General features: G+C 43.6%; 2 protein-coding genes across 2 annotated transcripts; both read right to left on the reverse strand.

The window, feature by feature from the left end:
- Positions 1-4783: 4783 nt before the first annotated feature.
- LOC122004637 lies at positions 4784-5316 on the reverse strand. Its single transcript, XM_042559491.1, has 2 exons — positions 5288-5316; positions 4784-5219 (listed from the first exon to the last, which is right to left on the reverse strand). Exons 1-2 carry the CDS (start codon positions 5314-5316, stop codon positions 4784-4786), a joined length of 465 nt encoding a protein of 154 aa, XP_042415425.1.
- A 6750-nt stretch (positions 5317-12066) lies between these two features.
- LOC122006656 (cyanidin 3-O-rutinoside 5-O-glucosyltransferase-like) lies at positions 12067-13586 on the reverse strand. The gene has a single exon (XM_042562230.1). It carries the CDS (start codon positions 13532-13534, stop codon positions 12146-12148), a length of 1389 nt encoding a protein of 462 aa, XP_042418164.1. The 5' UTR covers positions 13535-13586; the 3' UTR covers positions 12067-12145.
- Positions 13587-14123: the final 537 nt, after the last annotated feature.

Consider the following 14123-nt stretch of genomic DNA (forward strand, 5'->3'; position numbering starts at 1 on the left):
TCGAGTCAAACCCTGATCCCGGAGATCAGGCAATTTCGATGAGTCTTGGAACCCCTATATAAAGGGGTCTCGAACAACGATTCGAGATTAACTCTGTACTTTCATTTCTTAGCAACTTCTGTGCTTTCCAATTGTGTAAAAGTCTTGTTTGCCTTCAGAGAAGGAGACTCTGCTAGTGCACCTTTTGAACCGCCTTGCATTAACAACCTTCTTGGTTGTAACTAAGTCAAAATCGCTGAATCGTTTCCTTTGTTTTCTGTTAGTTACTTTTATTATTCTTGTTGATATTACCTTTTGAGTTGAAAGCCTTGAGGAGGGTTTACTTTTTGTTTTGCAGGCAATTCTCCCCCCTCTTGCCGGCCCCGCTGGACCAACACTATTTAATGCTGAATGCTATATTTCATGTCCTGTTCTAGCTCATTTCTTGTTATCTACTATCTGAATGTGAGTCCAAAATGAGTTTGATGATTTACAAAAAGGACGTAACAATCTTGACCAGGTAGGCTATCTTACTGACTGATCGGGTAAATATTCCCGACCTGATCCATCCTACTTCAGATTACATTTAGGTGCGGTCCAAAGATAATTAGCGCTTCAAGACCGGTCTAAATTCCTACCCCGGCCATCTTGCAAGTAGTACGCTCCTGATGTCAACTTTTTGATAACTTTATAGGGCCCCTCTCATTGAGGTGCTAGCTTGGCCACGCCCCCAACAGGTTTTGTTCGCTTCCAGACCAGGTCCCCTTCTCCGAAGAAGCGAGGAACCACCCTTTTATCATAATTCTACCTCATCCTTTGTCAATAGGCCGCTAACCTAGCCGTTGTTCGCTCGCGAGTCTCACTTATGAGGTTCAGCTCTGCAAGTCGTCGATCAGCATTCTCTTCATCATATAGCATTCTCCTAGTTGAAGGCACCCCGATCTCTATAGGTACCACCGCCTTATTGTCGTAGACCAAATGAAACGGGGTAAGGCCTGTACTTTCTCGGGGCCTCGTACGGTAGGTCCAGAGAATGCTTTGCAACTCTTTCACCCAGTCTCCTCCAACGTGATCTAGCTTAACCTTCAACCCCGGCACTATTTCTCAGTTGATAACCTCGGTCTGTCCATTACTTTGCGGGTAGGCTGCAGATGTGAATGCCTGAATAATTCCGAACCCTTGACACCAGGCCTGGATCTTCCGACCTTGAAACTGTCTTCCATTGTCTGTCACCAATTTGTGGGGTATACCGAATCTGCACAAAATGTTCTTCTATAAAAATTAAATAACTGCTCTCTCAGTAATCCTGGCCATGGCTTCAGCTTCTATCCACTTGGAAAAGTAGTCTACCGCCACAAGCAGAAATCATTTCTGACCAAGTGTCATAGGGAATAGTCCCACGATATCCATACTCCACTGATCAAACGGACAAGAAACCACAGACGTCTTTAACATCGAGGTGGGCGTATGTGTCAGGTTTTGATGTTTTTGGCAGGATAAACATGTATTCACCAGCTGCTGAGCATCCTTCTGTAAAGTGGGCCAGAAATATCCAACTAACAGCACTTTGAAGGCAAGAGTTCGGCCTCCAGCATGACTGCCACAGCACCCCAAATGCATTTCTCTCAAGACCTGATCTGCCTCTTCTATGTTTAAACATTTGAGTAAAGGCCTAGAGAACGTCCGCTTATATAACTGATCTCCTATCATGGTGTAGGCGTTAGCCTTTTTCCTGACCAATCGTGCCTGCTCCAGGTCTATTGGCAGGATACCTTGTTGAAGATAACTAATCATTGGCGCTCTCCAATCAATAACCCCGTCCATGTTATTCTACAGATCTATTTGGGCTATGAGGAAGGTCTGAGCTATTGATCTATCCAGTACCCAGGTGGTCAGAGAGCTGGTCATTTTGGGTAACTCATCAGCTCGGCCATTTTCTACTCTGGGAATCTTGCTAACTGTGACCTCCTTGAATTCTTCTTTCATTTTCTCATAGGCCTCTTGATACACTTGTAGCTTGTCACTGTTAATCCCGAAATTGCCCGCTACTTGTTGAGTTACCAATTGGGAATCGGAATAAATAATTACCCGGGCAGCTCCCACATGTCAGGCTGCCTGCAACCCTGCTAATAAAGCCTCGTACTCGGCCTCATTATTAGTAGCTCTGAAGTTGAACCATACATCCAGCTGCAATGTGTCTTCTTGAGGGGATATCAGAAGAACTCCGACGCCACTCCCTTGATGAATTTCTTCTAGATATACTTTCCAAGTTTCTTCTAAATCCATTTGATGAATTTCTGTTAAGAAATCAGCCAAAGCCTGTGCTTTAATAGCCGTGCGAGATTGATAGTCTATATTATATTCTCCAAGTTCTGTCGCCCACTTGATAAGCCGGCCAACAACTTCAACGTTGGTAAGAGATTTACCCATAGTGTTGTTGGTCAGAACCGTGATGGGATGCGCCAGAAAATAGGGCCTTAGACGTCGAGCCATAAGCACCAGTCCATAGACCAACTTTTCCAGAGCTGTGTATCGAAACTCAGCTTCTTTTAATAGATGACTGAAAAAATACACTGGTTATTGTACATTGTCTTGTTTTTTCACTAATACTGCCCCCACAATCTTAGGGGTAGTTGATAGGTAGACCCAGAAGGCAAGGTCTCCAAATACTTCTTCAGCTCTTCAAAAGCTCGCGTGCATTCTTCATCCCACTGGAATTTGGAGGCTTTTCGTAGCACTTTGAAGAAGGGCGCTACTTTATCTGCTGATCGGGAGATAAATCGAGACAGGGTTGTTATCCTGCCTACCAACTTCTGAGCCTCCTTCAAGTTCTGTGCAGCCTTCATGTCTCAAAGCACTTGGACCTTTTCAGGGTTGGCTTCAATTCCTCGCTCAATTACCAAGTATCCCAAGAATTTTCCTCTTTTGGCTCCGAACAAACACTTCAAGGGATTTAATTTCAGCCCATACTGTCGAAGGGTGTCGCAGGTCTCCTCCATGTCAGCTATTAGGTTCGCGGCTAAAGGAAACTTGATGAGTATGTCGTCTACATAGACTTCCACATTACGCTCGGCCTGATCCCGGAAGATTTTGTCCATCATCCTTTGGCAAGTGACTCCAGTGTTCCTAAGCCCAAAGGGCATGACAGTGTAGCAGAAAGTACCATCAACTGTAATAAAACTAACCTTCTCCTGATCCTCCAAGGCCAGGGGGATCTGGTGGTACCCCTGATAAGCATCCAGCATGCAAATCCTCTCACAGCCGACGGTTGAATCTACCAGCTGATCAATTCTGGGTAAGGGATAACAATCTTTGGGGTTAGTACGGTTGAGATCCCAAAAGTCTATGTAGACTCTCCACTTATTGTTGGGCTTCTCCACCAAGACCACGTTGGAGAGTCAGGACGGGAATTGCACTTCCCTAATGTGACCTGCTTTCCTGAGCTGATCCACCTCGGCTCGGATAATTTTATTTTGATCGGCTGAGAAATTTTGTTGTTTGATCAGCCGAGCATCAGGCAAAAGATGCAGCTTGTGTTCTACTACTTCAGGCTTTACCCCTGGTAGCTCTTCAGTAGACCAGGCGAAAACATCTCTGTTACGAGCCAAGCACTGGATCAGCTCTTCTTTCAGCTCGGACGGTAGATCACCAGCTATACAGGTGAGACTTTCCGGGCGCTCAGGATATAGCTGGACTTCCTCCTAGGGGATGGACTCCTCCGCTATCAGCATAGGTTCCTCCTGAATGACATGAACGGCCCCGTCCTGAGTCCTCTGTGCCTTGCGAGCCTCCACTTTGACCATGTCTATTTAGCATCGCTGAGAAACCCGCTGCTCCCCTCTAACTTCCCCGACCTACTCTCCCACGGGGAACTTGATCTTCTGGTGGAAGGTGGAGACAGCAGCCCTGAATTCATGCAGAGTTGGTCGACCCAGAATAACATTATAAGAGGAGGACGAGTCTACCACGATAAAGGTGCTCCTCCTGGTTTTTACTAATGGCTCACTCCCCAAGGATATGGCCAACTTGATCTGGCCCATGGGTTTTACTTCGTTGCCAGTAAAACCATATAAAGAAGTAGTCACCGGCTGAAGCTCGCTGACGTCGATCTGTATTTCTTCGAAAGCAGACCTAAACAATACCTTGACAGAGCTCCTGGTGTCAACGAAGACCCTGCCCACGCGGCTGTTGGCGATGACGACTTCGATGATGAGGGCATCATCATGAGGCAGCTCTAGCCCCTCCAAGTCTTGTTGTCCAAAGCTGATGACAGGGCCAGCAGCCTGCTCCTGACTGCATCCTACAGCATGGATCTCCAACCAACGCTCATGGGATTTGCGCGCCCTGCCTGAATCTCCATCAGTAGGCCTTCCAGAGATCATGCATATGCCCCTGATGGCTGCATTGCCTATGTTCTCTTCCTCCCGAGCTTCTCTTTATTCCCTGGCGCGCCCTTGTTGCTGCATGTTAGGTCTTCCCTGATCTGCTCGGGTTCTGTTTGTCAGTCCTGAGGCGTTGCACCGCTCTTCCATCATTCGTTGGACCTGTGGAGCCAGCTCGGGAAGTGGCAGGCCCAGCTCAGCAGCACGACGGGAGTCACGAGCAAATTGCACACAATTGCTGGTGGCATGCGTGTGTGACCTATGGTAAGTACAATAGCGAGGTCCCCAAGGTCTAGGCCGGGGGACATGGACTGTAGCTATACGCGGGCCCGGTCTAACGTCCTGACCGGGGGGAAGGTAGGTCGGTCTTCCCGACCACGCGGGAGAGGTTGAGCAGGCAATTGAGGTAGTCTTCTTTCCAGTCAGTTAGTAGAAGGAGGCGGTTTGTCTGCCTTCCTGTGCGCCGTCTGCGCTTTCTCTACTTTGATGTAACTGGCCGCCTTCTCCAGCATCTCATCAAAATTCCTCACAGGATTCCTGATAAGGTCTCTGAAGAATTCTCCCTCGGTCAACCCATGGGAGAAAGCACTCATAAGTATTTTTGATGTGGCTGAGGGAACATCCTGAACCACTTGATTAAAGTGTTTGATGTAGCTTCTTAACAGCTCTGAGGACCCTTGCTTGAGAGCAAACAAGAAGTGGTCAGTCTTTTGATACTTCATGCTACTGGCGAAGTGGCGCAGGAACACTATCTTAAAATCTGAGAAGCAGGTAATAGACCCATGCGGCAGTCCATCGAACCACTTCTGGGCAGAGCCCGATAAGGTATTCAGGAATACCCGACATTTAACGGCGTCGCTGCATTAATAGACATAGGATCACACAAATCAGAATGAACCAGTTCTAACACATCTTTGGCTCTATACCCCTTGTCCTTAAAAAGTCTCTTCGTCATTTTACCTTCCAAGCAGGATTCGCATGTTGGAAAGTTTTCCAACACTAATAAACCTAAAAGTCCATCGGCTATTAGCCTTTGAATCCTACTTAAGTTAATGTGACCAAACCTTAGATGCCAAAGATATGTTTGGTTCATTTCCGAAGGTTCTTTTCTCTTATTAGAGTTAGAAGATGTATTATTAATTTTCATTTGTTACTTTGTGAGAGAAATTGGATTTAGAGTATATAAGTTGCCTACTAATCTACCAGAACAGATAATAACCCTATTCTTCTTGATAACTACTTTGTCATCAAAAGAAACAGAATATCCATCCACAAACAATTTATAAATTGAAATTAAATTCTTTCTAAAAGTTGGTACATAAAGACAATTTCTCAAAATCAAATTTCTATTCCTATCAAAAGATAAGTAGACGTCTCCCACTGCAACAGCCGCCACTTTCGTAGCATTGCCCATGTAGACGATTATCTCCCCCTCATATAGTCGTCGGGTTTCTTGGAACCCCTGCAATGTATTGCAGACATGATCAGTGGCTCCTGTATCTACACACCAGGTGCTGGTAGATAACAGCGCTAAACATGTTTCAACTACTAGAGAATAAGATATACCTTTATTGTTCTCTTTCTTACGAGGACAGTCCGCCTTCCAATGTCCAGTATGCTTGCAGATGAAGCACTTGCCCTTTGACTTCTTCACACCAGCTTTAGGTCCAGTACCTAGAGATCTTTTCACCTTCTTTGTTGAGTCAGCTTGTTTTTTCTTCTTCTTGTCTTTCGACTTAGAAGTAGAAACATTTTTAGCAAAGTGAACTTGAGAATTATGACGAAATAACCCTTCTGCTTGAAGTTCTGTCAGTAGTTCTGCCAATGAATACATCCTCTTATTCATATTATAGTTCAGGCGGAACTGCTTAAAACTTTTGGGCAGCGTGTGGAGAATAATATTGACATGGATTTCCCCATTGATTTCAGCTCCAAGGATTTGAATTTCATTCAAGTATGCCATCATCTTCAGGATATGATCCCTAACGGGTGTACCCTCTGTCATGGTGGCTGTCAATAACTTTCTCATTGCCTCTTGCCTAACAGCCCGATTCTGGTGTCCGAAGAGTTCCTTAAGATTGTTCATCATGTCATAGGCAGTAGGTAAGTCCTGATGCTGATGTTGCAGTACATTTGACATTGAAGTCAAAATATAACTCCGCGTCATCTCATCTGCCTTGACCCATTTCCTATGATGCTTAATCTCCTCTTCACTAGAATCGTCGTTAGGTGTATTAGGGCAGACCTCTAACAGTGCAAACTTATAGCCTTCAACAGTTAGGACAATGTCCAGGTTTCTTTTCCAATCTATATAATTTGGACCAGTAAGTTTGTTCTCTTTCAGTATAATGGCCAGTGGGTTGAAAATCATCCTAAGAATCACAAAACAAGTTTTGGTCAAGACTTTAAATTTAGAATAATATTGATTCCTCAAACAATACTATTTAAATTTACCAACACCTCTAAACACCCGGAATTATGCATGCCACGTTAGTGTGGACGTATACAAATTCAACATTTGTAAGAAGAGGTTTTACCCATTAATTTTATTATCTTGTCATCCTAACTTTATGAAAAATAAAATTAATAGTTGATTTTCCTTCGGTCACGTAAAATAATAGCAGTGACTCCATTGGGGAGGATATTATTGAATGCGTCTAAGTATATATCATTACTTGATACTTAGTCCATTAAATAGGATTGTGCCCCTTCAGTTGTAGAAGATCACACGCTCCTAAATAATTTCCTATAACCATCCATAAAGGAAGTTTGATCTAGTGATCCGCAACAAACCCATCCGTTATGGAGGGAGACACTCAGAGCCAACACGCAAGCTTGTTGCATCACTTACAAACTAGTAATGGAGGCCGTGGAATTTATTTACTAATCCCTCTCCCACTTAGTTATTTAAGGTGAGGATTTTTTTCATGCAAGCACACATCACATCACAGTAAATAAAAGTAATAAATATGGAAATTAATTTTCCAACTATTATGACCTTTTCCTTCACTGTCCTCCGCGTGCTGCCAACCCTAGCTGCTACCATCTTTAGCCACCGCCATCGGGTCTAGTTGTCGCATCTGTCTTGCTTCTTATTCCGCTGCGCCTCTGGTCCTCAAAAAGTACCTCACCTTGCAAGCATCCGATCTACGACAAAAAATAGAATTTTACATATTTCGATCCTATATTCCACGAAGGAATGTACATGTAATCTAGATTGAATAAAAAAAGTAAAATTCTAAAACTAATACAGCTCCTGCTGTATTTAATAGATACAATCATGCACACAAAAAATGCCCTTGACATGTCTAAGGATCCAATCACACACAATATCTATAAGTCATAATAGTTGGAGCCTGCAACCACAAAGTTAGCACATCCTACTATTATCCTACCTAAATTATGTATGACATGTGCATAATTAAACTGAAAACCAAACACACAGAGGCAAACCCTAGCTCTGATACCAATTGTTGGTTGCTACTCAGAATAACGTACTGGTTCCCCAAAAATTTTGTACAAGTCCTGAACCCTTCCTAACAACGTATTGTGTTCTTTAGAAATTAAATTAGGAATCGCAAGTGGAACTTAACATTATTGATTTTAAATTTAACTTATCTGTTCTTAGAGGTTTAGATTTGGATCGCAAACGATGTTTAACATTATTGATCCAAATCCACCTATGTTACAAATTTGATTAAATATTTATTTCTAAAATTGGTTCCCAGGTTAAACATGGCGAGACACTTGGCCTTCTTGGGTATGGGAACATCCATCACTGCCTCGACAAAACCTTTCAAAGAAATTCAATATTTAATCTAATTATAGTAACCCTAGGTTTAACCAAAAAGAACAATCAAATCACAAGTTCATAAAAAAACAAAAGAACACAAACTCGAATCACAAATTCGAAACCTAGAATCATATGCCTCTTGTGTTTGGTATTTCAAAAACCATACAAAGAAAAACTAGTATGATGCAGAAAATAATTACTAGTTATATCTTTCTTTGTAAGCAACGACCTCTTGATCTTCTACCGTATTCCTCTTCTTATCTCGGATGTTGTGTGGGCAACGATCTACCGAGATGAGAACCACCCAAGCCCTTCTTCTTCCTTCTTGCAAGTTTCGGCCAAGAACCTCTCCTTGAGATGTTGCGTTTCGGCCACCACCACCAAGCTCCAAGGGATGCTAGAAACAAAACCTCCTTTCTCTCCTTCTCTTCCAAGTAAGATCCGGCCACCACCACCAAGCTCCAAGGGATGATGCCGCCAGCTACCAAAGAAGAAGAGAAGAGGAGAAGCAAAGGAGCAAGGGCCGGCCACCACCAAGGAAGAGAGGAGAGGAAAATAGAATAGAGTTGTGTCTCTTGAAGGCACCTCTACCCTCTCTTTTATATTCCTTGGTCTTGGCAAATAAGGAAATTTAATTATAATTAAAATTTCCTTTATTTTCTTTGCCATTGGTTAATAAGAAAATTTTAATTAAACTTCCTTTTAACCCTTGTTATGGCCGGCCACATCACAAGCTCCAAATAAGGCAAGTTTTAAACACAAAATTAAAACTTCCTAATTTGTTTCCGGAAATTTTTAAAATAAAAATTTCTCTAATAATTTTCCCTTCATGGTTGGTTATAAAAGAAAACTTTTATAAATTAAAATCTCTCTATTAAAACATGTGGATGAATTCCAAAAAGGAAAGTTTTATTCAAAATTAAAATCTTCCTTTTAATTCTACAAATAAGGAAAGATATTAAATCTTTCTTTTAATCTTTTGTAGAAACCTATATAAGGAAAGCTTTATAATTTTTAAAACTTTCTTTTAAATCATGAACATGGTTACAAAAAAAGGAAAGTTTTGTCAAAATTAAAATTTTCCTTTTAACTACAAATAAGGAAAGATTTTAAATTTTAAACTTTCTTTTAAAACCATGGTCTTCACATAAGAAAGATTTAAAAAAAATAAAAAACCTTTTAATTAATCATGGCCGGCCACACCAAGCTTGGATCCAAGCTAGGGCCGACCACCTCACACCTTGGTTTAGCCGGCTCTAGCTTGGGCTCCAAGCTAGGCTTGGCCGACCACCTTAAGGTGGGTAACGGTGGGTATAATACTTTATAAATAAGAGACTACAATAGGGACCGAGAGGAGGAATTGATTTTGGTCTCTCGATGAAATTAAGCGTCCCGTGTTCGCCCCGAACACCCAACTTAATTTCATCAATAATAATTCATACCACTAAAGAATTATTATTGAACTACCGCATCAATCCCAAATTATATTTTTGGGCTCCTTCTTATTATGAGTGTGTTAGTCTCCCTGTGTTTAAGATATAGAATGTCCACTAATTAAATGAGTTACTGACAACTCACTTAATTAATATCTAACTCCAAGAGTAGTACCACTCAACCTTATCGTCATATCGGACTAAGTCCACCTGCAGGGTTTACATGACAATCCTTATGAGCTCCTCTTGGGGACATCATCAACCTAGATTACTAGGACACAGTTTCCTTCTATAATCAACAACACACACTATAAATAATATCATTTCCCAACTTATCGGGCCTATTGATTTATCGAACTAAATTGCACCCTTTGATAAGTCAAAGAAATAAATACTAGATATATGTGCTTGTTATTATATCAGGATTAAGAGTACACACTTCCATAATAGCAAAGGTCTTGTTCTTTTATTAGGCAATATAAAAAGAATTTACATTAAATGGTCTTTCTTATTACACTCATAGTGTACTAGTGTAATCTATTAGTCAAAATAAACTAATACTTAATTACACTATGACTATTCCAATGGTTTGTTCCTTTCCATCTTAGTCGTGAGCTACTGTTTATAATTTATAAGGAATTGATAACATGATCTCCTGTGTGTGACACCACACACTATGTTATCTATAATATAAATTAATCGAACAACTACACTTAGCATAAATGTAGACATTTGACTAAAGTGATTCTTTATTTCAAAAATAAATGTTTACAAAAAGCTAGGCTTTTAGTATACACTCTAACACCCAGAATCCTCCATCTTCACGTTCCGGAGCAGGTAGTTATGTTCCCATTGACGGCGCCAAATTTGATCCCGTCCGGAAGCTGAGTCGGATGGAGGCCGGGCGTGCTGTCCTCGAGGTTTACGGAAAGTCACGGAGACGTCTGATCGATCTGGCACCAGCAGGAAGGGCTCCCATGGGTGGATAACAGGGGGTGATGACGGAGATGATGAGGTAAGGACCCTGCGCACACTCAGACAAGCCCCCTCATGTTAGTGACCAAGAACCAGGGAAAAAGTCCCCGGGTCAGGCCCTCCGACGCTCAAGTTATGTACTTTTCCTCAGAAAATAGTAAAAAGGACGAAAAGTAAAGGACGAGTGCGTGAAGACGAGTGAGCGTACTTGCGTAGGAGAGAGCCTTCTTTTTTATATGGCAGTGAGTACTTCTGGAGTCTGGCGAGTGTCAAGGAATGTCGGGTGTCAGGATTTGTCTAGATGTGAATGACACCTGCCATCTTCTTATAGGTCGGCGGAAGGATCGAAGTGTCGCGAGCCCTAACCGTTAGTATATTCTCTGACATGCGATGATTATTCTCTGACAGGTTGTTACGATTCTCTGACTTCATTATCGTATAACACGTGTCCGCCCGGGTATGTCAAGCTAGAACAAGGTCTTCATACCTGTGGACGCAGACCTGCATTCCATAGCCTTTGTTCGCCTTCCTATAAATTCAGATCTGTATGTCCTGGTCCACCCATTTCATTCTTTTGGTCTTAGCTCAAAAACCTTGACCTGTAAGCCTTCGTAAGCCCTGACCTGTACGCCTTAGTCTGCTACTCCTGTCATGCCCATCTTGGTTCCTGTATTCCATTCCTAATCCATGCATTTTGTCCTGTCTCTCAGCCTGTGATTCCCGACCTGTATTCCCTAATTTGCCTATTCTGTCCTGTAATTCCTAACCTGCAAGCTTTAGTCCGCTTCCACCTATCGTACCCCGTACATTCTAGTTCACGTATTTCGATCTGTACGTCCTGATTCGTGTCTCTCGACCTGTACTTCCTGTTTTGTGTTCCCGACCTGTACGTCCAGTGAACCTGAGGTCGTCTATCTTAATCTGTTCGTCTTGACCCATGTTTGTCCTGATCCGTATTTCTTAACCTGTATGTCCTGGTCCGCATATCATGACCTGTACGTCCTATTCCATATATTCCGACCTGTACGTCCTGATCCGTATATTCCAACCTGTACGTCCCGATTCGTATATTCTAACTTGTATGTTCCGATTCGTATATTCCAACCTGTATGTCCTAACCCGTGTATCCCGACCTGTACATCTTACCTTTTGATCTTTTACTTATCATGTAAGCCCGGCCCCTAAATGCTGCTTATATCTCCACTGGGCCCTCCTGTAATCCGAACCTTTGACCGCCACATAAACCAGACTTTTGACCGCTACGTAGGCGGACTTTTGATTATCACGTAGGCCTAACTGTTGAGTGCCACGTGGACTTGACTTCGGACCGTCACATGAGCTTGATCTCTGACCGTCACAAAGACTTGACCTCTGACCGTCACAGGAACTTGACCTCTAATCATATTATCTATCCGACCCCACGATCATACATTGTATCAGGTGTCTTTTGAGAATAATGAAACTTGATTGGCTTATTGGACAAAACCAGTTTCAGAGTACGCTCTTTAAAAAATTGCCAATTTTTATTAATTAAAAAGAGATTTATTTAGAGAATTAGAGAGCCCTTCCAATTTTTTGACATTCTAATCAGAAATGATGGGACTCAAACTTGCCGCCATGTCCTCCACGAACGCCCTCAGATTGCGATCCGACGACCCACCTTCCGCCACAGCCTTCCTCGCCCGATCCTTCCACATCTCCGCCCTCCGCCTAATCTCCGCCGCTTTCTCCCCTTCCCCCATCACACTCTCCACGCACCTCGCCAACTCCGCCGCCTCCACCACGCCCTCCGCGTCCGTTTCAGCCCTCACGCCCGTTCCCCACACCTCCAGCAGCTTCGCGTTCGTCGGTTGCTCCGCAAACTGCGGCACGCCCACCACGGGCACGCCGCACGCCAGGCTCTCCGACGTAGAGTTCCACCCGCAGTGCGTCACGAAACACCCCACCGCCGCGTGCGACAGCACCCGCACCTGCGCGCACCACTCCACCACCATCCCCTTCTCCTCCTCCGCCGTTTCCTCCCTCACCAGGCCTTTCACCTCCTCTCCGTTGTCCTTCCGCACCACCCACAGGTACGATCGCCCGATCGCCCGCAGCCCCCGGGAGATCTCCTCCGCCTGCCGCTTCTTGAACGTAGTGAAGCTCCCGAACGACACGTACACCACCGACCCCTCGGCCTTCGAATCCAGCCACTCCATGTACCTCTGTTCGTCCAGCTTGAACAGATTGGGTCCGTTAACGCTCATAACCGGCCCGATCGCCATCATCTTCAGATCCCGACCTCCGACTGTGAGCGCCTCGGCTTCCAGTTCCTCGAACGTGTTCGCCAGCACTCTCGCCGTGGACGCCTCTCGATCCAGAACGTCGAGGTCCTCCTTCAACAATGCCAGGATCAAGGCCATCGGGTGTTCCATATCGGTGATGGTGAGGGAGGTTGGGAGGTCGCGGATCCGGAGCGGCGGCAGCCCGGGAAAGGTCACCGGAAGCTGTGGATCGTCATGGGAGCTTATGAATCGGTCATAGCCGTGGAAGTAGTGATAGTAGAGGGCGAAGACGGTGGCGGGTTGAGTCCAATAGTAGACGGATGGGATGCCGTGATTGCGCGCGACGTCGGCAGCCCAGGAGAAGAGGAGCCCGTATATGACGCAAGTGACGGGCTGGCCGCGGGCGTCCAGGGAGCGGAGGATGGCGGAGAGGGAGTCGGAGCCAACGGATTTGGTCCGGGCGAAGAAGTCCTTCAGATCCAGGTTTCTCTGACCGTCTTCCTGGCCGTCGGAGAAGGGGATGAAGGAGATGAGGCCCTCATGGACTTCTTGGTCGGCGGAGGCTGGAAACATGCGGCGGTGGCCGGCGACGTTGGTGGAAAAGGTGATCCTGGCGCCGGCGGCGTCTGCTAGGCGCCGGGATAGGTTCAGGGCGGGGCTGACGTGGCCCTGGTAACCGTCGGTGGCGACAAGGAAGTGGTGCTCCATTTTACCCTCTGTTAGTGTCGAGTGAGTGGATCCAGAATGACCATGAGCTATTATTTATCGAGCACAGCTCGCCTCACTGTCGCCCATTTTAACTTTGTCTGTCATTGATTTAATATTTGACAGTTTACTGAACTGTAAATAAATTTCGAGATTGGTTCAAACAACTTTTATAATATTTAAATCGATCCTATTTTAGAGATATCTTTGTGATATTTTTAAACACTAAAAGGTTTGATACTGACTAACATACATTGTAATTGAGTTTCTATAATTTTCTAATTTAAAAGATATCAAAATTTTAAATTTTCAAATAATATTCCCTAATCAACGTAGTAATTGAGTTTCTAAAACTTTTCTAATTTAAAAATATTAAAAATTTAAAATTTTAAATAATATAAATTCATCAGCCAATTTAGTCTGAAATTAATTAATAAATTTAAAAAATTTTAAATCATTTCAAATTAAAATTAATATACTTTTAAAAACCTCCTTAATTTATTCATACTCTTAGATTTAAATTTATAAATTTAAAATAGTGATTTTTTAAACTCGTAAAAGCTCTATAAAATTATCATAAATTTATTATACA

The sequence above is a fragment of the Zingiber officinale genome, chromosome 7B, assembly GCF_018446385.1.
Source record: "Zingiber officinale cultivar Zhangliang chromosome 7B, Zo_v1.1, whole genome shotgun sequence".
Taxonomy (NCBI): domain Eukaryota; kingdom Viridiplantae; phylum Streptophyta; class Magnoliopsida; order Zingiberales; family Zingiberaceae; genus Zingiber; species Zingiber officinale.

Bases quoted from the DNA above. Each gene is read 5' to 3' on its own strand.
- LOC122006656 (XM_042562230.1), bottom strand. From the start codon at position 13,534: ATGGAGCACCACTTCCTTGTCGCCACCGACGGTTACCAGGGCCACGTC.
- LOC122004637 (XM_042559491.1), bottom strand. From the start codon at position 5,316: ATGACGAAGAGACTTTTTAAGGACAAGGG. The intron at 5,220-5,287 runs GTATAGAGCCAA...CTATTAATGCAG, and splicing joins AGACTTTTTAAGGACAAGGG to CGACGCCGTTAAATGTCGGG.